General features: G+C 37.4%; 1 protein-coding gene across 5 annotated transcripts in view; it reads left to right on the forward strand.

Annotated features, from left to right (window-relative positions):
• The window catches only part of LOC129640288 (transmembrane 9 superfamily member 2-like), an 89,134-nt gene that overhangs the window by 46,555 nt on the left and 17,167 nt on the right, over window positions 1-25,412 (forward strand). For 3 of the 5 annotated variants that reach the window (XM_055565506.1, XM_055565507.1, XM_055565509.1), the window contains 4 exons: window positions 8,035-8,194; window positions 9,469-9,617; window positions 12,330-12,441; window positions 16,592-16,763. In XM_055565506.1, coding sequence (XP_055421481.1) covers window positions 8,035-8,194; window positions 9,469-9,617; window positions 12,330-12,441; window positions 16,592-16,763 — 593 coding nt within the window. The remainder of the gene's footprint in view (window positions 1-8,034; window positions 8,195-9,468; window positions 9,618-12,329; window positions 12,442-16,591; window positions 16,764-25,412) is intronic. The other 2 variants (XM_055565508.1, XM_055565510.1) reach the window with 2 other exon arrangements.

Consider the following 25,412-nt stretch of genomic DNA (forward strand, 5'->3'; position numbering starts at 1 on the left):
AAAAGAATTAGAATATGCTGTGTCACTAAGCTTGATTAACTAAATTGAACAATTAATGTCTGGAAATGAATTAGCATTTTCAGTGCACTATGAGCTGTTTTTATCTTGTTTTCTATGGGATCAATTTTGAAGAATGTTTTAGACAGCAAAATTTAAAAATTCCAGTGGAAGTCCCTAATAACATGGCTCAGGGTTACAGGGACTATGAAATGGTTCAGTATCAAATCACAGTTTTATGAAAATGTATTTTTTTAAATTTGAAAAGCAGCTGTTAACAGTAGTTGTCCCCTAGGTGGGTTGCTGCATGGCTGGGGGACAGGAGTGTGAAGGAGACTGTTTTATACTTATTTTCACTGTTTCTCTATGTTTCTTTTTACTTTTCATATTGTATACCATATACATGTGTTCAGTTCAGTTCACTCGCTCAGTCGTGTCTGACTCTTTGCAACCCCATGAATCGCAGCATACCAGGCCTCCCTGTCCATCACCATCTCCCTGAGTTCACTCAAACTCACGTCCATCAAGTCGGTGATGCCTTCCAGCCATCTCATCTTCTGTCGTCCCCTTCTCCTCCTGCCCCCAATCCCTCCCAGCATCAGAGTCTTTTCCAATGAGTCAACTCTTTGCATGAGATGGCCAAAGTACTGGAGTTTCAGCTTTAGCATCATTCCTTTCAAAGAACACCCAGGGCTGATCTCCTTTAGAATGGACTAGTTGAATCTCCTTGCAGTCCAAGGGATTCTCAAGAGTCTTCTCCAACACCACAGTTCAAAAGCATCAATTCTTCGGCACTCAGCTTTCTTCACAGTCCAACTCTCACATCCATACATGACCACTGGAAAAACCATAGCCTTGACTAGACAGACTTTGTTGGCAAAGTAATGTCTCTGCTTTTCAATATGCTATCTAGGTTGGTCATAACTTTCCTTCCAAGGAGTAAGCGTCTTTTAATTTCATGGCTGCAGTCACCATCTGCAGTGATTTTGGAGCCTAAAAAAATAAAGTCTGACACTGTTTCCACTGTTTCCCCATCTATTTGGCATGAAGTGATGGGACCAGATGCCATGATCTTCGTTTTCTGAATAATGAGCTTTAAGCCAACTTTTTCACTCTCCTCTTTTACTTTCATCAAGAGGCTTTTTAGTTCCTCTTCACTTTCTGCCATAAAGGTGGTGTCATCTGCATATCTGAGGTTATTGATATTTCTCCTGGCAATCTTGATTCCAGCTTGTGCTTCCTCCAGCCCAGCATGTCTCATGATGTACTCTGCATATAAGTTAAATAAGCAGGGTGATAATATACAGCCTTGATGAACTCCTTTTCCTATTTGGAACCAGTCTGTTGTTCCATGTCCAGTTCTAACTGTTGCTTCCTGACCTGCATACAGATTTCTCAAGAGGCAGGTCAGGTGGTCTGGTATTCCTGTCTCTTTCAGAATTTTCCACAGTTTATTGTGATCCACATAGTCAAAGGCTTTGGCATAGTCAATAAAGCAGAAAGAGATGTTTTTCTGGAACTCTCTTGCTTTTTCCATGATCCAGCAGATGTTGGCAATTTGATCTCTGTTTCCTCTGCCTTTTCTAAAACCAGCTTGAACATCTGGAAGTTCACAGTTCACGTATTGCTGAAGCCTAGCTTGGAGAATTTTGAGCATTACCTTACTAGTGTGTGAGATGAGTGCAATTGTGTGGTAGTTTGAGCACTCTTTGGCATTGCCTTTCTTTGGGATTGGAATGAAAACTGACCTTTTCCAGTCCTGTGGCCACTGCTGAGTTTTCGAAATTTGCTAGCATATTGAGTGCAGCACTTTCACAGCATCATCTTTCAGGATTTGAAATAGCTCAACTGGATTTCCATCACCTCCACTAGCTTTGTTCGTAGTAATGCTTTCTAAGGCCCACTTGACTTCACGTTCCAGGATGTCTGGCTCTAGGTCAGTGATCACACCATCGTAATTATCAAGAGGTTTAGGGGCTTTCTTAAGTAGATGAGAGGGAGAATCTTAAGGTATTGGGATTCTTATTTGTTAAAATGTGGTAATTTGAAAGAGAGTTTCAGTGCCTCATGGTATGGACATGGACAATGTAAAAATGGTTTTGAATTTAAATGGAGAAGCAGTTCAATTAATGAGCATACACTTCCTAAGAGAAATTGAAAAAAGTAAAATTATTAAATGATGTAATTTTGCTGCATGTAGGCCCAAAAGCGGTAGGTAAGAAAGGGAAGAGTCAGCAGAGGTTGATGGGCATGTACCCAAACTTTAAAAATAGAAGAAGGAAGGTTGAATTCTAGTACTCAGTATTAGCTAAGTGACTTTGGATAAGTCCTATAACCTTTCTGATTGTCCATTTCCTTGCGTGTAATGCTTGTGTCACAGAGTCATTTAGAAAAGTAAATGAGCTAATGGATTGTGAAATTGTTTTGTGAACTACAAAGCATTTTTGGTCACTCTCTTCTTCTGTGTTCCTACTGTTTTATATCTATTATCTGCTACAGTATTTCCTATGTTGTAATTTGTTTATCTCTGTCCGCCACTAGACTGAGCTTTTTCAGAGCAAGGATGTTTGTTTTATATATCTTGGAACACCAGGGCCTAACTCATAGGTACTCAATAAATGTTTGATGAATGTGTGAATAAATGTTTCAAGTAGGAGATGGACCCAGGTGACCTCTTAAGTTTCCTTCTAGTTTTGCTGTTTAAGATTCTATGAAAAGGTCTATAAATAATTAGACATCGACAAAGGAAGAAATACTTAGAATATAAAAACATGAAATGGAAGGACAGTTACAGAATTGTTAAACACATATTAGCATTCTAGAGTGTACTTTCAAAAGGGAAATCGTTGAGATGGGTTAATTGAGTTTATATATAAGAAAGAAGGTTATGATTTGTCAACTGAGAAGTAATTTTTCTGGCTGTGGAAAGATAACAGTTAAAATGAATCTTTCCAAAGCTAGAAAATGTGGCAGAGGAATATTGCAGCTAAACAAATTCATTAGAGCAGAAAGGTATTACAAAAACATTTGAGGAAGTATGGTTAAATCATGGGAAACTAAACTCCCTTATTGAGAAGCCAGAAACTGATGAGACATAAGGTGGAGGTTTTATTGTTGTACATGCTGTTGTTTGAAAGGACTGGAAGCTCTCTCTCCAACAGGAGCAAAGTATGAGCCTTTAAAGAGCAGAATAGATATGCCTACTGAAAAAAGTGTTAATAGAAGAGTCTGTAAATGCAAGGAGGAAAGGTGAAGTAGAAATGGTAAAATGAAAGAATAAATGAATAAAAAAAGAATAAAAGAATAAAATGAAAGAAGGTTTAGAAAGGACAAAATCACTTATAATGAGGGATGGAGAAGGATCCAAAACAATGATCCTAAGTAAGAAATTGAAAATGGAAAATATGAAGGAAGCCTTAAAATACTAGAACTGGAATGGGCCTTGAGAGAATTTACAACTGAAGACTGAAACCAGAGATTCTCTAAACAGTAGATCTCAAAGCCTAACCTGGTGCAGCATCAAGTGGCTGTCACCACATCCCCTGTCTCTGATCTTTGACAAAATGTTTTGGGGAGGAGAAGGTAGATGCGATTGGTCTGGTTGGTTCCTACTGTAGACGCTTTATTATAGCACAGTGGGATGGAGAAAGCTTGCTGTTAAAACACACACACACACACACACACATCTGAGTAAGAATCCCAGCTGCTTGATCTTCAGCAAATTACTTACTATCCCTAAAAGATATTCAGAAAGAACTCTATCCATGTAACCTGTTTTACATTTACCTGGGTTGATCATTAATTTTCCTTTTTTTTCTTGTCTGTTCTTCATTTCTTACTCTTTTTAAACTGCTTTCTAAGACATTTCATCAGCTTTATCTTCCAAACCTTTTACTAAGGTTTTAAATTTACCTTATCATTAAAAAAAAAATTGGAGTATAGTTGATTTATAGTGTGTTAGTTTCAGGTGTACAAAACAGTGCTTCAGTTATATGTGTATATATACATATATATATTCTTTTTCAAAGTTATTTCCATATAGGTTATTATAAAATATTGAGTATCATTTCCTATGCTATACAGTAGGTCCTTGCTGATTATCTATTTTATATATAGTAGTGTGTATATAGGACTTCCCTGATGTGTATATATGGGCTTCCCAGGTGGCGTTAGTGGTAAAGAACCTGTCTGCCAATGCAGGAGACACAGGAGACACCGGTTCAATCCCTGGGTTGGGAAGATCCCCTGGTGGAGGAAATGGCAACCCACTTCACTATTCTTGCCTGGAAAAATTCCATGGACAGAGAGGCCTGGTGGGCTACATATGTTAATCCCGACATCCTGATTTATTCCTCTCCTCATCTTTCCTTCCCTGATAGCTGAGTTGGTAAAGCATCCACCTTCAATGCCAGAGACCCTGGTTCGATTCCTGGGTCAGGAAGACCCACTGGAGAAGGGATTGGCTACCCACTCCAGTATTCTTGTGCTTCCCTTGTGGCTCAGCTGGTAAAGAATCCGCCTGCAATGTGGAGACCTGGGTTTGATCCCTGGGTTGGGAAGATCCCCTGGAGAAGGGAAAGGCTACCCACTCCAGTATTCTGGCCTAGAGAATTCCATGGACTATAGGAGTCTCAAAGAGTCGGACACCACTGAGCAACTTTCACTTCACTTTCCCCTTTGATAACCATACGTTTATTTTCTATGTCTGTCTCTTTCCATTTTGTAAATAAGTTTGTTTATTTTTTTTAGATTTCACATACAAGTGCCTCTGGTCATACTTTTAATTCCTAAGACCTCTTCTAGGAAATTTCCTGGCAGTCCAGTGGTTAGGGCTGTGTGCTTCTGTTGCAGGGGGCTGGATCCCTGGTCAGGGAAACTAAGATGCCACAAGTCCTGTGGCACAGCTGACACAAAAACAAAAACACAACAGCAAGAACTCTTCTATTTTCTCAAAAGTCTTTTAAAATTTCCTCTTCCTGTCTCATGGCTGCAATGTCTTCTTTAATTTCTCTGAGGATCTTAAATGGTCTTGGTAAAGTTTTTTCCTGAGCTTCAGGAATCTTCTCTAAGGAACTAACCCTCCTGTCTTCTGCAGGGGTCATGAAATGATGTTTGGTTCTGCAGAGTTGGGGGGTGGGGGACAGAATCTGCAGGTCTGTCAACATCTCAGGCTGACTTTGAACCAGTCCTTCTGGTTTTAGCCACTCCTTCATCCCTACCTGTAGAGGTACCTGGCATCACAAATTCCCAAGCCTTTTTGGAGCTCTGTGGTATAAACTGAGTTGCCTCTCAGCTTTTTGTACTGACGACTTAGGATACAGGTTCGCACTCCAACTAACTCGGTTACTATTTGTCTGCTCCCTGGTTCCAAACTTTGCTGCTAATGTCTTCTCCCCTTTACAACATCCCCCCATCCTTATGCCTTTAAAAAATCCTTTTGCTCTAATTTTATCAGGGTTTTGATGAGGGAGCAGAACTAAATATGCATTCAATGTGCCATCTTTAACCCAAAGTCTTTTAATTCTTCATGTCTTTTGTATACATTCTTTACATTTTAACCATCATCACATTGTACAGATTCTTAACACTTTATATCTAGTCTCCTTGCCTCTAGTATCTCCTCCTTTAGATTTGTCCTTTGGAATGCTGTAGATTCACCTTTCCGGAAAATTGCATGGAATACCTCACAACTTTGAGTGTAAAAACCCTTCAGTTGCTTCCTAGTGTTGACAGGATAAAGTCTATATTCCTTAACTGGACATTCAAAGCCTTCCACAGTCTAACTTCTGCCCATCTTTTCAACCTCATCATTTAGGCTTTCAGAAACACTCATGGGACTTCCCTGGTAGTCCAGTAGTTAAGATTCCATGCTCCCAATGCAGGGGGCCTAGGTTCAATCCCTGATTGGGGAACTAGATCCCACATGTAGCAACTGAGACCCAGCATAGCCAAATAAATAAATGTTAAGAAAGAGGAAGGGATGAATCCCTGTCAGAAACACTCACATCCGCACCACTGATACCCATACTTACCTGTAGCTGTGATTAAACTTGTCTGGAACATCTACAGGCATAGTAGCTGGGCTTGCCTGGTGATTTATTCATTAGACTTAGGGGTTGACCTGCTGATTTAGAATTTAAACACTTTGTTTTATTTTGGGGGAAAATTTAAATTATTTTATTGTAAAATTTATACAAAATAAACCATAAGCACACAGTTAAACTTTAAATAGAATTAAGCCAGTCCATAAAACATTTCAAATAAAAAAGTAATAAAAACCTTATCAGCTCATTTGAAATTACTCATCTTTAGATACATGATGGTTTATTTCCTAGATTTAAAATAGTGATCTCCATTACACTTAGTTAGGCTGTAAAATATTAAATACTATTTTTAAAAGACAGATTCTTTAAAAATTTTTTTTTATTTTTTAAATTATGGAAGTATAACACATTTACAGGAGACTTGGAAAATACAAAACAAAGTTATATGTAGTTCCACTATATATTACAATTATTTTTTAAGTAGATAAATAAAGATTTTTAGGGAAAGTTTCACTATCAAACTCTAAAACATTAATAGAATGAATAGACAGAAAACTAGAAGGACATAATAGACCTGAAAAGCAGTATGAACCAATTCAACATAATTAAGATTTATACAGTTTTCACACAGCAGCAGGACACAAATTCTATTCAAGTTCCATAGACTATAAGCCAGGAGACACTGGAACATATCCAGGGACATAAGGTGCAAAAATTTCATGGTCTAAAGGTATTGAAATCATGCAGAGAAAAAACAGATTCTTATACTCAAGGATTAACAAATACTTGCAAATTGATCACCAAAATCTTTGTCAACAAAATTATAAATCCAGAATACAAAAATCTACTTGAAATAATCTAACCAAATACTAAATTACTTAAATGAGACTCAGTTTCTGAGGTGGTATCAAGAGGAAAAAAATCTTATTTACATACAAGGTTGTATACACAAGTAGGTTTTTGTCAATATACATTAAAAAATTTTTTTTAATTGAAATATAGTTGAATTACAGTGTTGTGTTAATTTCTGCTGTACAGCAAAGTGATTCAGTCACACACACTTGCACAGGTTTGGCCGAAAAGTTTGTTCAGATTTTTCCATAACATCTTAAATTCTTTTCATATTCTTTTCCATTATGGTTATCACAGGATATTGAATATAGTCCTCTGTGCTCTACAGTAGGACCTTGTTGTTTATTCATTCTGTGTATACCAGTTTGCATCTGCTAATCCCAAAACTCCCACTCCTACCATCTCTCACCCCCAACTTTGGCAAATACACTCTTTAAAAACAAATCAAACTGGCCACCATTCCCAAAAATGCTTCTTACACTATGCTGGAATTTAAAAGGATTTTTAATAACTTTGAGCCCTGTTTGCACTACATGTGAAACAGCTTTTAAGATTTCTCTACCTCCTGTACTGAAGGTCAAAAAAAAAAAAAAAAGCTGAAAATGTCTGCATGATAGTAAACATTTCCCCCCACCACTTAGAGCTATTAATAGAAATTGTATGGCAGAATCTTTGTTAGAAAGGCTCTGAAAAAAAAAAGAGGTATGTATAAGATAATTTTTAATGAACTTTCTTACAGGAAATCATAAAACTCTTGGTTTTAAATGAATACTTGTTTGACAAGAGGCTTTATATAGCCCATTTCAGTCTAGTATTCTAAAATCTGTTTTTAATATATGTATTTTCTTAATTGTGTTTACTCTATTGCATATTGTTTTTCAATGGTATATTATTCCACACCCTATTTATTTTCTGCTAGGCTCTGGAGCTGCAAAGATGAGTGAGATGTAGAAATTATGTCCTGTAATAAATTGCTATCTTGTTATATATATGGTATTGAGTTTAAGCTCCAACTCAATAACTGGGTTTACACAGAATGATTTAATATTCTTCTAGGGTTTAATGTTCTAACATTCATATCAAGTATGTTTATAACATTTTCCTGAAATCGTAACATTTTCTGATGGTTTTTCTCCCCTAGTGTGGTCTTTGTTGACATCTTTATCATGAATTTAATTCTTTGGATTGAAGGGTCATCATCTGCTATCTCATTTGGTACCTTGGTAGGAATCCTTGCATTGTGGTTTGGAATTTCAGTGCCATTAACATTTTTGGGTGCATACGTTGGAAGTTTCCAAAAGGTAAACTTTTAAAATACTGCTTTTGACCATTGAATGATGTCTGAAATAATACCTCAGTGAGAATAGACTATACAGGAAATGGAAGATGTACCATTGGAGAAAATGACAAAGAATAATCATTTAGGGATAAAAGATTTTTACAAACTTTAAATGAAAGACAGTAACACTTTAAAAGACATTCTTTAATGTATTTCACATTTTATGGGTTGTTTATATTTCCCTCTCTCTCTGATGGGCAAAATTTAAAAGATATATTATAGGAAGGCTGACTTTAAGAAAGTCAGAAAAATGATGAGATTATATAGTTGGGGGAAGAAAGCCAAGATACAATCCAAGAAATGGGTTCTGTTGACAGATTTTTTTTCTTTTTTGTTATGGTTTATCCCAGGATATTGAATATAGTTCCCTGTGTTATACAGTAGGATCTTGTTGTGTATCCATTCTCTGTGTAATAGTTTGTATCTTCTCACCCAGTTTACATATTTGATAGCCTATTCAACATATAGGGAAAAGGAACAGTGTACCAAAAAGACTAAATGAGGCCATACTACAAAAGGGTTGTATTATGAGGACATAGCATGAATTTGCATGGGAGAAGTCAGACAAGACAAAACAGGAAGTGGAGTTCCACATAGAGCAGAAAAAGAAAAATTTCTGAAAACTGTTGACAAATTTTCAGAGATAAATTATTAGACAAATTCTAAGAGAGAACTTTTTGACGTCATATATTATTTTACATTGAAACAGTCACTAGTAAGTTTTGTCCAATATCTCCCTTGAAATGTGTAAGGAAAGATAAACATCCTTATTGTTTACCTGTGTCCTATCTAACATGGTGGCCACTCAACAACTATAGTTTTTGAGTACTTGGAATGTGGCTAGTCTGAATTATGTGCTGTAAGTGTAAAATGCACACTGGTTTTCAACCACTTAGAACAGCAACAACAAGAAGAATGTAAAATATCTTGATTAATAATTTTATATCGGTCACAAATGTAAATGATACTATTTGGGCATGTTAGATCATTAGATCAAATAACATATATCAATAAATTGATTCTACCTTTTAAAAATGCACCTACTGAGAAACTGGATACTTACTGCATTTGTGGCTTGCATCATAGTATTTCTGTTGCACAGCATTGGTCTAGCCTTTGCCCATATAACTGCTCTTGAAAATGTTCAGATTTAAGATTGTGTATTGTGTTGCTGTCTGTATAAATTTACTTCAGTTTTATTTCATTCTGATTTTCACTTAATTTATTTTCGAGCAGTTTGACTATCCGGTTGGTACAAACCAGATTCCTCGTCATATTCCTCACCAGGATTTCATTAGAAGACCACTTTTTAGTATCATCATCGGTGGCGTTTTACCTTTTGGTTGTATTTTTATCCAACTATTTTTTATTCTAAACAGCATTTGGTGAGTATCATTATCTTCTTTTTAGCTTATTTATTTTTTAATTGAAGGATAATTGCTTTACAGAATTGTGTTGTTTTCTGTCAAGCATCAACATGAATCAGCCATAGGTATTCATATCTTCTTAATCTCCAAAATATTAATTGTTAATAAATTAATTTTCCTATATGTCGAGGTCGAATTCTGGTATAGTAAGACTTCATGTACTACCCTGTTTTATCCAGGGAATAGCAATCTGACCCGAAGGAATTTCCTAGGAAACTAAGACTTAATTTACAACATTTCAAAGCCACTTTTGGATGGAAATGTCTATAAAGCTTTCCTTTTTGAAAATTAATAGCCTCTTTTTAATCCTTTCCAGGTGACTTAGAAAAGTTGGTCTCAAACCATACTTCTCTGAGACTTTGCAGGGGGTTGAATAGGGGTGTCCCTTGGAGGGAGGTACCTAAAGATGGAAGGGGAAGCTTTGATTTGTATCAGTTTTCCATACTGGCCTCCCATGCAAGATTTCATTTATTTTCTCTGCTAAAAATGACGTGAATAGCACTGATTTGGGGTCTTCATCTGTACTGAGCTATAAGTCATGGTTTTCTATCTTCCTTTCTGTCAACTGTTAGTTGTGCTGTCAGATGCCTTTTCCTTATAGCCTTCCTCTTTTTATCTGCTACTTTTAATCTGTTGTAATTTAAGAATTCTAATAACCAATATGGAGCTTCCCAGGTAGCTCAGTTGTAAAGAATCCGCCTTCCAATGCAGGAGATGCAGGAACCTCAGGTTTGATTCCTGGGTCAGGAAGATCCCCTGGAGGAGGAAATGGCAACCCACTCCAGTACTCTTGCCTGGAGAACCTCATGGACAGAGGAGCCTGGTGGGCTACAGTCCATGGGGTCACAAAGAGCTGGACACAACTGAGCACACACGCACCAATAACCAATATAGAAATGCATGTGAAGTAAGAACCAGCGCTCTCTGATTAAACTGCTACAGTTTTAGTGCCCCTGCTTTGTGACAGCTATTTCAGTTGCTCCAAGTCCCTTTTTTTTCTTACTTTCTGAATCTTGATAGCATTTTGGTTTTGGGAGTTGCCAAGTGGGATTTACTCTGGAGGGATTTTTGGAGATGGGGCAAATGCACAATAAAATAAAATGCAGTCACCAATTGTGCATGTTTATAACACTTTTGTCCCAAAAGAATCTTCTAGACAAAGCTTTGATGTACTAGGAAATTAGGTTTAATCATAGACATTAATTGCCCACCTTTTATAAACAGCACTGTGTCAAAGTTGTTTGAAAGATAAGCAGTAAAATCTGTTACCTTGTCAGCAACTAAATATTTAACATGCTGCAAAATAGATTATAGTAACCAAATTTTGCAGATGTTTTTGATGGGAAAGTATTTTTAAAGCAAAACTAAAAGATTATTTGAAGCGTTAGTCACTCAGTCATGTCCGACTCTCTTTGCAACCCCATGGGCTGTGGCCCACCAGGCTCCTCTGTCCATGGAATTCTCCAGGCGAGAATACTGGAGTGGGTTGCCATGCCCTTATTCAGGAGATCTTCCTGACCCAGGGATTGAACCTGGGTCTCTCATATTGCAGGCAGATTCTTTACTGTTTGAGCCAAGATTCTTTAGATGATTTAATTTTTGTTTCAATGAGAAACCAGGGTGCTTGTTGTGTACAACTTTGTATATATTTATGAACTCTAGAGATGATTCTTCCCAACCCCCATCCTTCATCCTCACCTCCAGGTGTATATTTTACATGAGGTTTTAAAATGGAATATTGATCAGTTCACCAGTTTCTTCTCTTCAGAAGGCTTTTTGAAATGTCTATTTCTTATCCCAATTTAGTCAGCTTGCTCTATAATAATGAAAGGAATTACTTCATTCCTTTGAAGTTTGGCCTAAATGTAATCTACACAGTGATATTTTTAAAGATGCATGTTTGAAAGTAGATTTAATAGAATTATGTGTGTTGTGCTATAAAGACCAATTTGGAGAAGCTACCTGTTAATAGACCTCCAAAGACAAAATTTGATTCTGTGGTTTTCTGTTGTATAATATAGTCGCTGGTTGGAGAAGGCAATGGCACCCCACTCCAGTACTCTTGCCTGGAAAATCCCATGGACAGAGGAGCCTGGTAGGCTGCAGTCCATAGGGTCGTGAAGAGTCAGATACGACTGAGCAACTTCACTTTCACTTTTCACTTTCATGCATTGGAGAAAGAAATGGCAGCCCACTCCAGTGTTCTTGCCTGGAGAATCCCAGGGACGGGGGAGCCTGGTGGGCTGCCGTCTATGGGGTCGCACAGAGTCAGACATGACTGAAGCGATTTAGCAGCAGCAGCAGCAGCAGCATGCCATTTGCGTTTCTAAAGAGAAAACATGTTTTCAACTGTGTATAGAGAAAATTGATGGGTTTCAAGTGAAAACTAAATTATAGGAGCAGACAAATATTGGTGAGTAGCAATACTATTTCTGATGAGAGAGAATATGGCCAAATTCTGAAGCTGTGTAGGTGAGGGAATATACATATATATTTGATACTACATGGATACTACATGAATTTGATGATATTACATGAATAGATGAAGTCTGGAATGAAAATCTCAAGGTGAGAAAAGTGTGTGACAGTTTACTGTTTAGAGTTAGATGGATCTCTCTGTGTGTATCCTTAAGTTAAAGCTTATTTTAAAATTGTCATTTTTCTTTTCAGGTCTCATCAGATGTACATCATGTTTGGCTTCCTTTTCTTAGTCTTTATAATTCTTCTGATTACTTGTTCTGAAGCTACCATTCTGCTGTGTTATTTTCATTTGTGTTCCGAGGTAAAGACATAAGAAACTAATACATCTGAAGCTTTCTAAACTTGCATTATTAGAATTAGAAGTCTGTTGAGAAAGGGATTAAACTAAGTCTTAACTGCATGGTTTCTACAACTTGAGATCACTTTTATATTGTGTTTTCCTAATGACACATTTTGATTTTGATGCAGCTATCAAGTTAATGCTTTTTTAAAAAATTAATTTATTTTAGTTGGAGGCTAATTACTTTACAATATTGTAGTGGTTTTTGCCATACATTGATATGAATCAGCCATGGGTTTACATGTGTTCCCTATCTTGAACCCCCCACCCACCTCCCTCCCCGTCCCATCCCTCTGGATCATCCCAGTGCACCAGCCCTGAGCACCCTGTATCATGCATCGAACCTGGACTGGAGATCTGTTCATATATGATAATATACATGTTTCAATGCTATTCTCTCAGATCTTCCCATCCTCGCCTTCTCCCAGAGTCCAGAAGACTGTTCTATACATCTGTGTCTCTTTTGCTGTCTTGCATATAGCGTTATTGTTACCATCTTTCTAAATTCCATATATATGCGTTAGTATACTGTATTGGTGTTTTTCTTTCTGGCTTACTTCACTCTGTATAATAGGCTCCAGTTTCATCCACCTCATTAGAACTGATTCAAATGTATTCTTTTTAATGGCTGAGTAATACTCCATTGTGTATATGTACCACAGCTTTCTTATCCATTCATCTGCTGATGAACATCTAGGTTGCTTCCATGTCCTGGCTATTATAAACAGTGCTGCAATGAACATTGGGGTACACGTGTCTCTTTCAATTCTGGTTTCCTCGGTGTGTATGCCCAGCAGTGGGATTGCTGGGTCATATGGCTGTTCTATTTCCAGTTTTTTAAGGAATCTCCACACTGTTCCCCATAGTGGCTGTACTAGTTTGCATTCCCACCAACAGTGTAAGAGGGTTTCCTTTTCTCCACACCCTCTCTAGCATTTATTGTTTGTAGATTTTTGGATAGCAGCCATTCTGACTGGCGTGAAATGGTACCTCATAGTGGTTGTGATTTGCATTTCTCAGATAATGAGTGATGTTGAGCATCTTTTCATGTGTGTGTTAGCCATCTGTATGTCTTCTTTGGAGAAATGTCTGTTTAGTTCTTTGGCCCATTTTTTGATTGGGTCATTTATTTTTCTGGAATTGAGCTTCAGGAGTTGCTTGTATATTTTTGAGATTAATTCTTTGTCAGTTGTTTCATTTGCTATTATTTTCTCCCATTCTGAAGGCTGTCTTTTCACCTTGCTTATAGTTTCCTTCATTGTGCAAAAGCTTTTAAGTTTAATTAGGTTTTGTTTGTTTATTTTTGCTTTTATTTCCAATACACTGGGAGGTGGGTCATAGAGGATCCTGCTTTGATTTATGTCGGAGAGTGTTTTGCCTGTGTTTTCCTCTAGGAGTTTTATAGTTTCTGCTCTTACATTTAGATCTTTAATCCATTTTGAGTTTATTTTTGTGTATGGTGTTAGAAAGTGTTCTAGTTTCATTCTTTTACAAGTGGTTGACCAGTTTTCCCAGCACCACTTGTTAAAGAGATTGTCTTTCCTCCATTGTATATTCTTGCCTCCTTTGTCAAAGATAAGGTGTCCATATGTGCGTGGTTTTATCTTTGGGCTTTCTATTTTGTTCCATTGATCTATATTTCTGTCTTTGTGCCAGTACCATACTGTCTTGATGACTGTGGCTCTGTAGTAGAGCCTGAAGTCAGGCAGGTTCATTCCTCCAGTTCCATTCTTCTTTCTCAAGATTGCTTTGGCTATTCGAGGTTTTTTGTATTTCCATACAAATTGTGAAATTATTTGTTCTAGTTCTGTGAAAAATACTGTTGGTAGCTTGATAGGGATTGCATTGAATCTATAGATTGCTTTGGGTAGTATACTCATTGTCACTGTATTGATTCTTCCAATCCATGAACTTGGTATATTTCTCCATCTATTTGTGTCCTCTTCGATTTCTTTCATCAGTAAGTTAATGCTACTTTGATAGAAAGTTTTCAAGAGAAAGCAGTTTCTGTCTGGCTAGTTACTATAATTTCTGTATAGTATTCAGTTAACATAGGAAAACACAGGGAACTGATTTGATAGTTCTGACATAAAAGATCTGATTCGATGATGTTTTCTTTTTAACAATTAACATTTTCTTGTAGCTTAGGCCAGGATTATATTTTATGGGCTTGAGGTTGCTGCTAAAGGCCCTTTCTCTTCCTTTTTGTTGCCCTTTGGTTACCATGGACATATATAATTCTTTTTACCCAATGCTACCCTTAGTTTTTCCTGATGTCATTTTGAATAACTGAGCTAGTGGTGAACATATTTTCTTAAATCCTCTAGATCCCTCTTATTTTGGTAATTTAATGTGACTTTCTAAAGGTGACAGGAGTTTAGGGAATGATTATTATATACATGATGTCTTAGAGCATTTTTTTTCTTGAGCTATAGGAATAAAAGTAAAAGATATATAATTATGTACGTATTATACGTACTCATTCATTCTATTATACATTTTGTCACAGGAATTCTGTAACAATCATTAATAAAACATTAATAGGCATAAGATATATATAGATATAGATATAGATATACACATATATTTCTTAGAAAGGTTTGAGTGCCCCCAAAACCACCCACATATTTGGTGACTCACTAGAAGGACTCATGGGACTCAGCATATAGACATCTTCTTGGCTAAGGTTTGTTACAGCAAAAGGATGCACAACAGGATTAGTAAGGGGAAAAGACACAGATGGAACCTGGAAAAAAAAAACCATGTGCAGTCTTCCTGTGTTTTCTCTCCCTCATGAGGGAACACACCCAGCATGCTCCTTCTGCAGCAGTAAAAAATGCAGTAGTATATGTGCAGTGTGTCTGCCCAGGAAAGCCCACAAGAGACTCAATAGCCAAGGTTTTTATTGGGAGCTAGTCACACAGGCACACTCTGCCTAACAACTCTAAACTTTCCAGACACTCTAAAGGAAAGCATGCATTCACCATGGATCACATAGTTTGTACAGTCTAGGTATAGAAAACCAGTCTTATCAGTCAGGGAATGATTAAATGCTAACTTCCCAGGTATTAAGCCAAGAGTCAACCTTGTAAGCAGACCTTTCTAAAGATGGCAACCTCAGACCTGCTATGTTAACTCTTTTCTGTACAGTTTATCCCCTTGGCCCTTGACCATGGTGCTTTTATGGTAATTTTATTATCAGGAAGGACCCACGGGCAGGGTGAGACTAACCTGATTATTGACCTCTGTCATGCCTCCATGGGTCATGAATTTAGCCAGTTAAAATAATTCCCATTAACCATAAAGGTCTGTCTTGGACAAACAAACTTATAGAAAAAGAGATCAGACTTGTGGTTACCAGAGGCAAGGGTTAGGGGGAGGGAGAATTGGATGAAGGTGGTTGAAAGGTACAAACTTGCAGTTATAGGATAAACAAGTACTAGGGATGTAATGTACAACATGATAAATATAATTGACATTGCTGTGTGCTCTTTATGACCGTTGTTAAGATAGTAAATCCTAAGAGTTCTCATCACAAGGAAAAATATATTTTTCTCTATTTCTTTAATTTTGTATCTATATGAGATGATGGATGTTCAGTAAAATTACTGTGATAATCATTTCATGATATGTTAAGTCAAATCATTATATTGTACACCTTAAAATTAGTGCTGTATATCAATTATATCTCAATAAAACTGTAAGGGGGAAAAAAGATCTATCTTAAATTTCTCTACTAACCTTTTTTACCTGAACTGAGGCATCAATTCAGGCCCAGCACAACTCTGGCCAGTAAATTGAAGCTGACGTGAAAACCTTCCAGGGCTGAGGCAGCGTCTAGAGAGAAAGGATGTGCATATTAGAAGTACAATCCCTGAGGGCACACATGGTCCCCCTGGAAACCAAGAGTTTATCATTGTGAGGGCGCCCCAAGCAGGATGTACATTAGTCAGACAGTACATATGAAATTAAATTTCTTATGAAACTTCCTCTTTTATTTCTTTTAATCCATAATCCTATAGAGCCTATTTTATGTTGCCTCTTATAATTACTAACCCATGTATAGTTAGAGTTTCATCTAAAAAGTTGTTTTTTCTACCTCTTCTCACAGGATTATCATTGGTGGTGGAGAGCCTTTCTTACCAGCAGTTTTACAGCTGTTTATTTTTTTGCTTATGCAGTCTACTACTTCTTCGTCAAACTTAAAATCACAGACATTGCAAGCATCATTTTGTACTTTGGGTACACGATGATCATGGTCTTGATTTTTTTCCTGTTCACTGGTAAGCACAGGATTACATTTTGTGTATTTTGGATTCTCCAAAGAGACTTGGAGATAGCCTTAATATAATAAGCATCAATTAACAATTAATGGAAGGAAGAGGGAACAAAGTCATCATGTTCATTTCTATGCTTTGGGGATAAAAGATTGCAAGGCCTGGGGAGCTGGCGGGACCTTATGTACTTAGCTACAAGACCGTCCCTTGTGAATGTTTTTAAACAGTAGGGATGTGTTCCAAAGCACAGTAAGGGTTGTGTGTAATCACTTTTGAATTCCTTCCAGGCATAAAAAATTAACTGATTTGAATAACTTTTAAATTAGTAAAATTAGATTAAGTCAATATAAGCAATTATAGGTGAGGAACAAGATGGATACTTCTCAGGATTACTCATTTGGGATTGTTATTTTGGTTCAGATGTGATGGAAATTCTTGTTTAGATGAATGCTTAAAGCAGGTGAAAAAATGGCATGGTTTCTAAAATGATCCCATTGGAGAAATAATGAATTTGGAGAACTTTATGGCCTTGCCAGCCCAAGGGAAGCAGTGGTCCACCTCTACCTGCCTCACTTTTTAAGTTCTGGTTTTAGCTCAAGTCACATCATTTGTGTAGGTCAGTTTGGAACATTTCAAGCATTTTCCTATGCTTTTAACCCTCCAGGTTCAACAAATATGCAAAAATTAACAATGAAAATTTGTCAGAAATCAAAGCCTTAAGACACAGACAAACATTATCTGAGAAACTGGGCATCTTGGTGGTGACTTCTTTCTGTCCTTTTTGTGTACCTGCTGCTCTCAACTCTTCAGTAAAGAGAAGACTGTGCAGGCCTCCTCTCATCTCTCAGTTCTATTTAGGAAATTCCTTGGTGGTCCAGTGGTTGGGACTCCACGCTTCCACTTCTACTACAGGGAGCCTGAGTTCCATTCCTGGTTGGGGAACTAAAAAATGAGTTTGGTTTTAAGAAGGCCTGAGAGTGTCTCACTGTTCTAGTCTAATGAGGCTCCTCATGTTTGCTTTTGAGGTTTTTAAACTTTTTACTGAAATATGCCTGCAGAAAAATGCACACGTCATAAGTGTACAGCATTGAACACACTGGGTAACTGACAGCCATGTTAATAAAAAGTACATAATCCACGGACCCAAAGCCTCTGTTGGGCTTCTTTCCACTCATCTTCCCCAAAGGCAACCACTATCCTGACTTTTAACAGCATCAGTTAACTTGTCCTGTTTTTGAATTGTAGGTTAAGGAATCATACAAGATATACTCTTCTATGTCTGGCTTCTTTGAGGTCAGATTTCTTTTTCTCCAAATTGTTTGTGAATTTCACCCATATTGCTGTGTGTGCATGCCATCTCTGCCCACAGTGTCTTGTTTTGGATTTCTCTCCTTGTAAGTTACTGGCTTTTCTATTTGTGTAATGTGCAGTTGAATGGATTGAGTGCAGTGATTTCAGGCTAATGTTTTCTTCATTACCTAACACTTTGACTCAGGCTACCTTTTTCTGGGAGTCTTATATTACCAGCAGCTTCTTTCAAAAGTGAAATGTCATCCCAAATGGTCCCATTGCTGACAAACATCTATGCCCGTTGGTACTCTCCACCACTTAAATTGCTTCTGTCACTAATATCTGACTTTGCAAGGTTCTCAGTGGTCTCTTGCAAAAATCTAACGGCTGTTCCCTAGTCTCCATCCTCCTTGGCTTCTTGGTTAAACACTACTCCACACCCATTCTGTGAAATTCTTCTAGCATGATTGGCATTCTTCCTGTGCCATATTGTGAATTCTTTTGTTTCCCTCCTTCTTCCTGTCACCTAACTCTAGGCTTTATTGAGGGTTCCAGCTTCAGCATTTCAGTCCTTTCTTTCTGCACTCTTCCTTTTAGAGTTTATTTAGTCCCAGGGCTTCATTTATCTCCTTAGTGCTGACAGCTCCCAAATCTCTGTCTCTAGCCATAATCTCTCTTCATGTATATTCTGAACATTTGCATGTCATGTTGGTTCATGCCCCAGAAAGTGAATCTAGCACTTCCTCCCCCACCCACTGATTCATCTGAATTTCTCTCTCTCTTTGACCCTCATCTCTAATCTCTGATCTCCTTGGCTTATTTTGCATGAATTCTTAACGTAGCCCTTCCATGCTTTGTGGACTTCCCTGATAGCTCAGTTGGTAAAGAATCTGCCGGCAATGCAGGAGACCCCAGTTCGATTCCTGGGTCGGGAAGACCCGCTGGAGAAGGGATAGGCTACCCACTCCAGTATTCTTGGGCTTCCCTGGTAATTCAGCTGGTAAAGAATCCGCCTGCAATGAGGGAGACCTGGGTTCAATCCCTGGCTTGGGAAGATCCCCTGCAGAAGGGAAAGGCTACCCACTCCAGTATTCTGGCCTAGAGAATTCCATGGAGTGTATTAGTCCATGGGGTCACAAAGAGTCGGACATGACTGAGCGACTTTCACTTTCACTTTTCCATGCTTTATAGTTAATCACAACCTCCCTATTTATTCTTCTTCAGAAGCTTCTTTTTCTGTCTTACACAGCGCTAGACTCTGGGCTAGGTGCTGGGGACATAGTGGTGAACAAGACAGGTAAGGGCCCCTGCTTTTGTGGATGTTATATGTTAATAGATGGCAGACAAAGAAGGAATTACGGGTTTGATGAGCTTTGTGAAAGAAATGATATGAAAGAAGAGGTGGATAATCAAGTCTTTCAAACAGAAGTGACAGCATGTTCAAAAATCCTGAAGGGGGAAGGAATTTGACATCTTCAGAGAGCACAGAGGAGTTCACCACGGCAGCGGGTGGGGGATTTCACTAGGTGGCAATAGTGATGTTAGAGATGTAAGGAACTGGCAGATCTTACCATGGTCTCAAAAGCTCTACTAAGGAATTTAGATTTTATTGTTGGAGTGATGGGGAGTTGAGGGGGTTTAAATGTGATCATTTCATTCATCTTATTAGAAAACTTTAATAGTGCCATACTTCCTTATCAAGATCTAAACTTACCTGGGTGTTTGGGCTCCTGTTCTCCCTGCTCCATGTATTTTCTAAATCTCTTAAACTGAACCATTTACTGAGTTCAGGTGTGTATCCTCCTGATTTTTTCTTTTTTAGCATGTCTCTCCACCTAACTTGGAATCTTCTTGAGAACGGGGACCACACATCTTATGCCTATTTTCTATCCTTCATAGTGCTAAGCACATGGTTCTTCTTGAATTACATAGTGTATGAAAGAGAGTAGATACCCTTATGGAATAATGTTTCTGTATCTATTTTACTTTAAAAAATGTTTTAGATTGAAGTGTAATTGATATACAACATTTTATTAGTTTCTGGTGTACAGCACAATGACTCTATATTTGTATATATTATCAAATGATTACCATAATAAGTCTAGTTAACATCTGTCATACATAGTTAGAAAATGTTTGGAATCAATGAGAACTTTTAAGGTTTATTCTCTTAGCAACTTTTAAATACTAATGACTATAGTATTACTATTTATAATCACCATGCTGTGCATCATACCCCTATGACTTATTTATTTCATAACTGGAAATTTGTACCTTTTGACCACCTTCACCCATTTTGCCCACATTCTTTTTTTTTTTTAATCACCGATTCTTTTTATTTTTATTTTTAAACTTTACAATATTGTATTAGTTTTGCCAAATATCAAAATGAACCCGCCACAGGTATACATGTGTTCCCCATCCTGAACCCCCCTCCCTCCTCCCTCCTCATACCATCCCTCTGGGTCGTCCCAGTGCACCCACATTCTTATCTCTATCCCCCAGCCTCTGGAAACCACCAATCTATTCCCTGTATCTATGAGCTTGGTGTTTTATTTTTTTAAGATTCCACATGTAAGTGAGAGCATGCAGTATTTCTCTTTGTCTAACTTATTTCACTTAGCATAATGCCCTCAAAGTCCATCCATGTTGTCACAAAAAGCAGGATTTTTTTCTATTTATCACTGAATAATATTCCATTGTATGCATATACCACATTTTCTTTATCCATTTATACATCAGCAGACACTTAGGTTGTTTTTATAATTTGGCTACTATAAATGACACTGCAGTGAACATGGTATACGTGGTTTTTGTTTTTTTTTTTTCAAGTAAGTGTTTTCATTTTCTTTGGATAAATACCCAGAAGTCGAATTTCTGGATCATATGGTAATTCTATTTTTAATTTTTTTAGGAACCTCCATACCATTTTCCATAGTGGCTCTACCAATGTATATTCCTATCAACAGTGCACAGGGTCCCCTTTTCTCCACATCCTCCCTAAAACTTTTTATTTCTTGTGTTTTTGATAATTGTCATTCTAACAGGTGTGAGATGGTATCTCATTGTGGTTTTGATTTGCATTTCCCTGATGATTAGTGCTACTGAGCATCTTTTCATGTACTTTTTGGCCTTCTGTATGTCTTCTTTGGAAAAATGTCTATTCAGATCTTCTGCCCACTTTTTGGTAATAAATTTCATATATCTATAGTAACAGGGGGAGAAGGAAATGGCAACCCACTCCAGTATTCTTGCCTAGAGAATCCCATGGACATAGGAGCCTGGTGGGCTGTTGTCCATAGGGTCGCACAAAGTTGGACATGACTGAAGCGACTTAGCATGCATGCATGCATTGGAGAAGGAAATGGCAACCCACTCTAGTATTCTTGCCTGGAGAATCCCAGGGACAGAGGAGCCTGGTGGGCTGCCGTCTATGGGGTCACACAGAGTCAGACACGACTGAAGTGACTTAGCAGCAGCAGCATAGTAACAAGCCTAAAATCTTTCTGGAGGGTGTATATATTTTTTCCTTTCCGGTTTTATTCAGATTTTTTATTGAGGTATAGCTGACGTACAGCTCTGTATAAGTTTCAGGTATACAGCATAATTATTGACTTTCATGCATCATGAAATGATGACCACAGTGGGTTCAATGAACATTTATCATCTCATATAGATACAAAATTAACAAAATAGAAAATTTTTTTCTTCTGCTGAGAACTTTTAGGATTTACTCTTAACAACTTTCATATATAATGTACAACAGTATTAATTACACTTACCATGTTGTATATTATATTCCTAATCCTTATTTATTTTATAACTGAAACTTTGTATCTTTTTTTTAAATTTTATTTTTAAACTTTACATAATTGTATTAGTTTTGCCAAATATCAAAATGAATCCGCCACAGGTATACATGTGTTCCCCATCCTGAACCCTCCTCCCTCCTCCCTCCCCATACCATCCCTCTGGGTCGTCCCAGTGCACCAGCCCCAAGCATCCAATATCGTGCATTGAACCTGGACTGGCAACTCGTTTCATACATGATATTTTACATGTTTCAATGCCATTCTCCCAAATCTTCCCACCCTCTCCCTCTCCCACAGAGTCCATAAGACTGTTCTATACATCAGTGTCTCTTTTGCTGTTTCGTACACAGGGTTATTGTTACCATCTTTCTAAATTCCATATATATGCGTTAGTATACTGTATTGGTGTTTTTCTTTCTGGCTTACTTCAGTCTGTATAACAGGCTCCAGTTTCATCCACCTCATTAGAATTGATTCAAATGTATTCTTTTTAATGGCTGAGTAATACTCCATTGTGTGTATATACCATAGCTTTCTTATCCATTCATCTGCTCATGAACATCTAGGTTGCTTCCATGTCCTGGCTATTATAAACAGTGCTGCAATGAACATTGGGGTACACGTGTCTCTTTCCCTTCTGGTTTCCTCAGTGTGTATGCCCAGCAGTGGGATTGCTGGGTCATATGGCTGTTCTATTTCCAGTTTTTTAAGGAATCTCCACACTGTTCCCCATAGTGGCTGTACTAGTTTGCATTCCCACCAACAGTGTAAGAGGGTTCCCTTTTCTCCACACCCTCTCCAGCATTTATTACTTGTAGACTTTTGGATCACAGCCATTCTGACTGGTGTGAAATGGTACCTCATAGTGGTTTTGATTTGCATTTCTCTGATAATGAGTGATGTTGAGCATCTTTTCATGTGTGTGTTAGCCATCTGTATGTCTTCTTTGGAGAAATGTCTATTTAGTTCTTTGGCCCATTTTTTGATTGGGTCATTTATTTTTCTGGAGTTGAGCTGTAGGAGTTGCTTGTATATTCTCGAGATTAGTTATTTGTCAGTTGCTTCATTTGCTATTATCTTCTCCCATTCTGAAGGCTGTCTTTTCACCTTGCTAATAGTTTCCTTTGATGTGCAGAAGCTTTTAAGTTTAATTAGGTCCCATTTGTTTATTTTTGCTTTTATTTCCAATATTCTGGGAGGTGGGTCATAGAGGATCCTGCTGTGATGTATGTCAGAGAGTGTTTTGCCAATGTTCTCCTCTAGGAGTTTTATAGTTTCTGGTCTTACGTTTAGATCTTTAATCCATTTTGAGTTTATTTTTGTGTATGGTGTTAGAAAGTGTTCTAGTTTCATTCTTTTACAAGTGGTTGACCAGATTTCCCAGCACAACTTGTTAAAGAGATTGTCTTTAATCCATAGTATATTCTTGCCTCCTTTGTCAAAGATAAGGTGTCCATATGTGCGTGGATTTATCTCTGGTCTTTCTATTTTGTTCCATTGATCTATATTTCTGTCTTTGTGCCAGTACCATACTGTCTTGGTAACTGTGGCTTTGTAGTAGAGCCTGAAGTCAGGGAGGTTGATTCCTCCAGTTCCATTCTTCTTTCTCAAGATCGCTTTGGCTATTCGAGGTTTTTTGTTTTTCCATACAAATTGTGAAATTATTTGTTCTAGCTCTGTGAAGAATACTGTTGGTAGCTTGATAGGGATTGCATTGAATCGATAGATTGCTTTGGGTAGTATACTCATTTTCACTATATTGATTCTTCCAATCCATGAACATGGTATATTTCTCCATCTGTTAGTGTCCTCTTTGATTTCTTTCACCAGTGTTTTATAGTTTTCTATATATAAGTCTTTAGTTTCTTTAGGTAGATATATTCCTAAGTATTTTATTCTTTCCGTTGCAATGGTGAATGGAATTGTTTCCTTAATTTCTCTTTCTGTTTTCTCATTATTAGTGTATAGGAATGCAAGGGATTTCTGTGTGTTGATTTTATATCCTGCAACTTTACTATAGTCATTGATTAGTTCTAGTAATTTTCTGGTGGAATCTTTAGGGTTTTCTATGTAGAGGATCATGTCATCTGCAAACAGTGAGAGCTTTACTTCTTCTTTTCCAATTTGGATTCCTTTTATTTCTTTTTCTGCTCTGATTGCTATGGCCAAAACTTCCAAAACTATGTTGAATAGTAATGGTGAAAGTGGGCACCCTTGTCTTGTTCCTGACTTTAGAGGAAATGCTTTCAATTTTTCACCATTGAGGATAATGTTTGCTGTGGGTTTGTCATATATAGCTTTTATTATGTTGAGGTATGTTCCTTCTATTCCTGCTTTCTGGAGAGTTTTTATCATAAATGGATGTTGAATTTTGTCAAAGGCTTTCTCTGCATCTATTGAGATAATCATATGGTTTTTATTTTTCAATTTGTTAATGTGGTGTATTATATTGATTGATTTGTGGATATTGAAGAATCCTTGCATCTCTGGGATAAAGCCCACTTGGTCATGGTGTATGATCTTTTTAATGTGTTGTTGGATTCTGATTGCTAGAATTTTGTTAAGGATTTTTGCATCTGTGTTCATCAGTGATATTGGCCTGTAGTTTTCTTTTTTTGTGGGATCTTTGTCAGGTTTTGGTATTAGGGTGATGGTGGCCTCATAGAATGAGTTTGGAAGTCTACCATCTTCTGCAATTTTCTGGAAGAGTTTGAGCAGGATAGGTGTTAGCTCTTCTCTAAATTTTTGGTAGAATTCAGCTGTGAAGCCGTCTGGACCTGGGCTTTTGTTTGCTGGAAGATTTTTGATTACAGTTTCAGTTTCCGTGCTTGTGATGGGTCTGTTAAGATTTTCTATTTCTTCCCGGTCGAGTTTTGGAAAGTTGTACTTTTCTAAGAATTTGTCCATTTCTTCCACGTTGTCCATTTTATTGGCATATAATTGTTGATAGTACTCTCTTATGATCCTTTGTATTTCTGTGTCGTCTGTTGTGATCTCTCCATTTTCATTTCTAATTTTATTGATTTGATTCTTCTCCCTTTGTTTCTTGATGAGTCTGGCTAATGGTTTGTCAATTTTATTTATCCTTTCAAAAAACCAGCTTTTGGCTTTGTTGATTTTTGCTATGATCTCTTTTGTTTCTTTTGCATTTATTTCTGCTCTAAGTTTTAAGACTTCTTTCCTTCTACTAACCCTGGGGTTCTTCATTTCTTCCTTTTCTAGTTGCTTTAGGTGTAGAGTTAGGTTATTTATTTGACTTTTTTCTTGTTTCTTGAGGTGTGCCTGTATTGCTATGTACTTTCCCCTTAGGACTGCTTTTACCGTGTCCCACAGGTTTTGGGTTGTTGTGTTTTCATTTTCATTCGTTTCTATGCAAATTTTGATTTCTTTTTTGATTTCTTCTGTGATTTGTTGGTTATTCAGCAGCGTGTTGTTCAGCCTCCATATGTTGCAATTTTTAATAGTTTTTCTCCTGTAATGGACATCTAATCTTACTGCATTGTGGTCAGAAAAGATGCTTGGAATGATTTCTATTTTTTTGAATTTACCAAGG

This window comes from Bubalus kerabau, chromosome X, assembly GCF_029407905.1.
Source record: "Bubalus kerabau isolate K-KA32 ecotype Philippines breed swamp buffalo chromosome X, PCC_UOA_SB_1v2, whole genome shotgun sequence".
In the NCBI taxonomy this organism is placed as follows: Eukaryota; Metazoa; Chordata; class Mammalia; order Artiodactyla; family Bovidae; genus Bubalus; species Bubalus kerabau.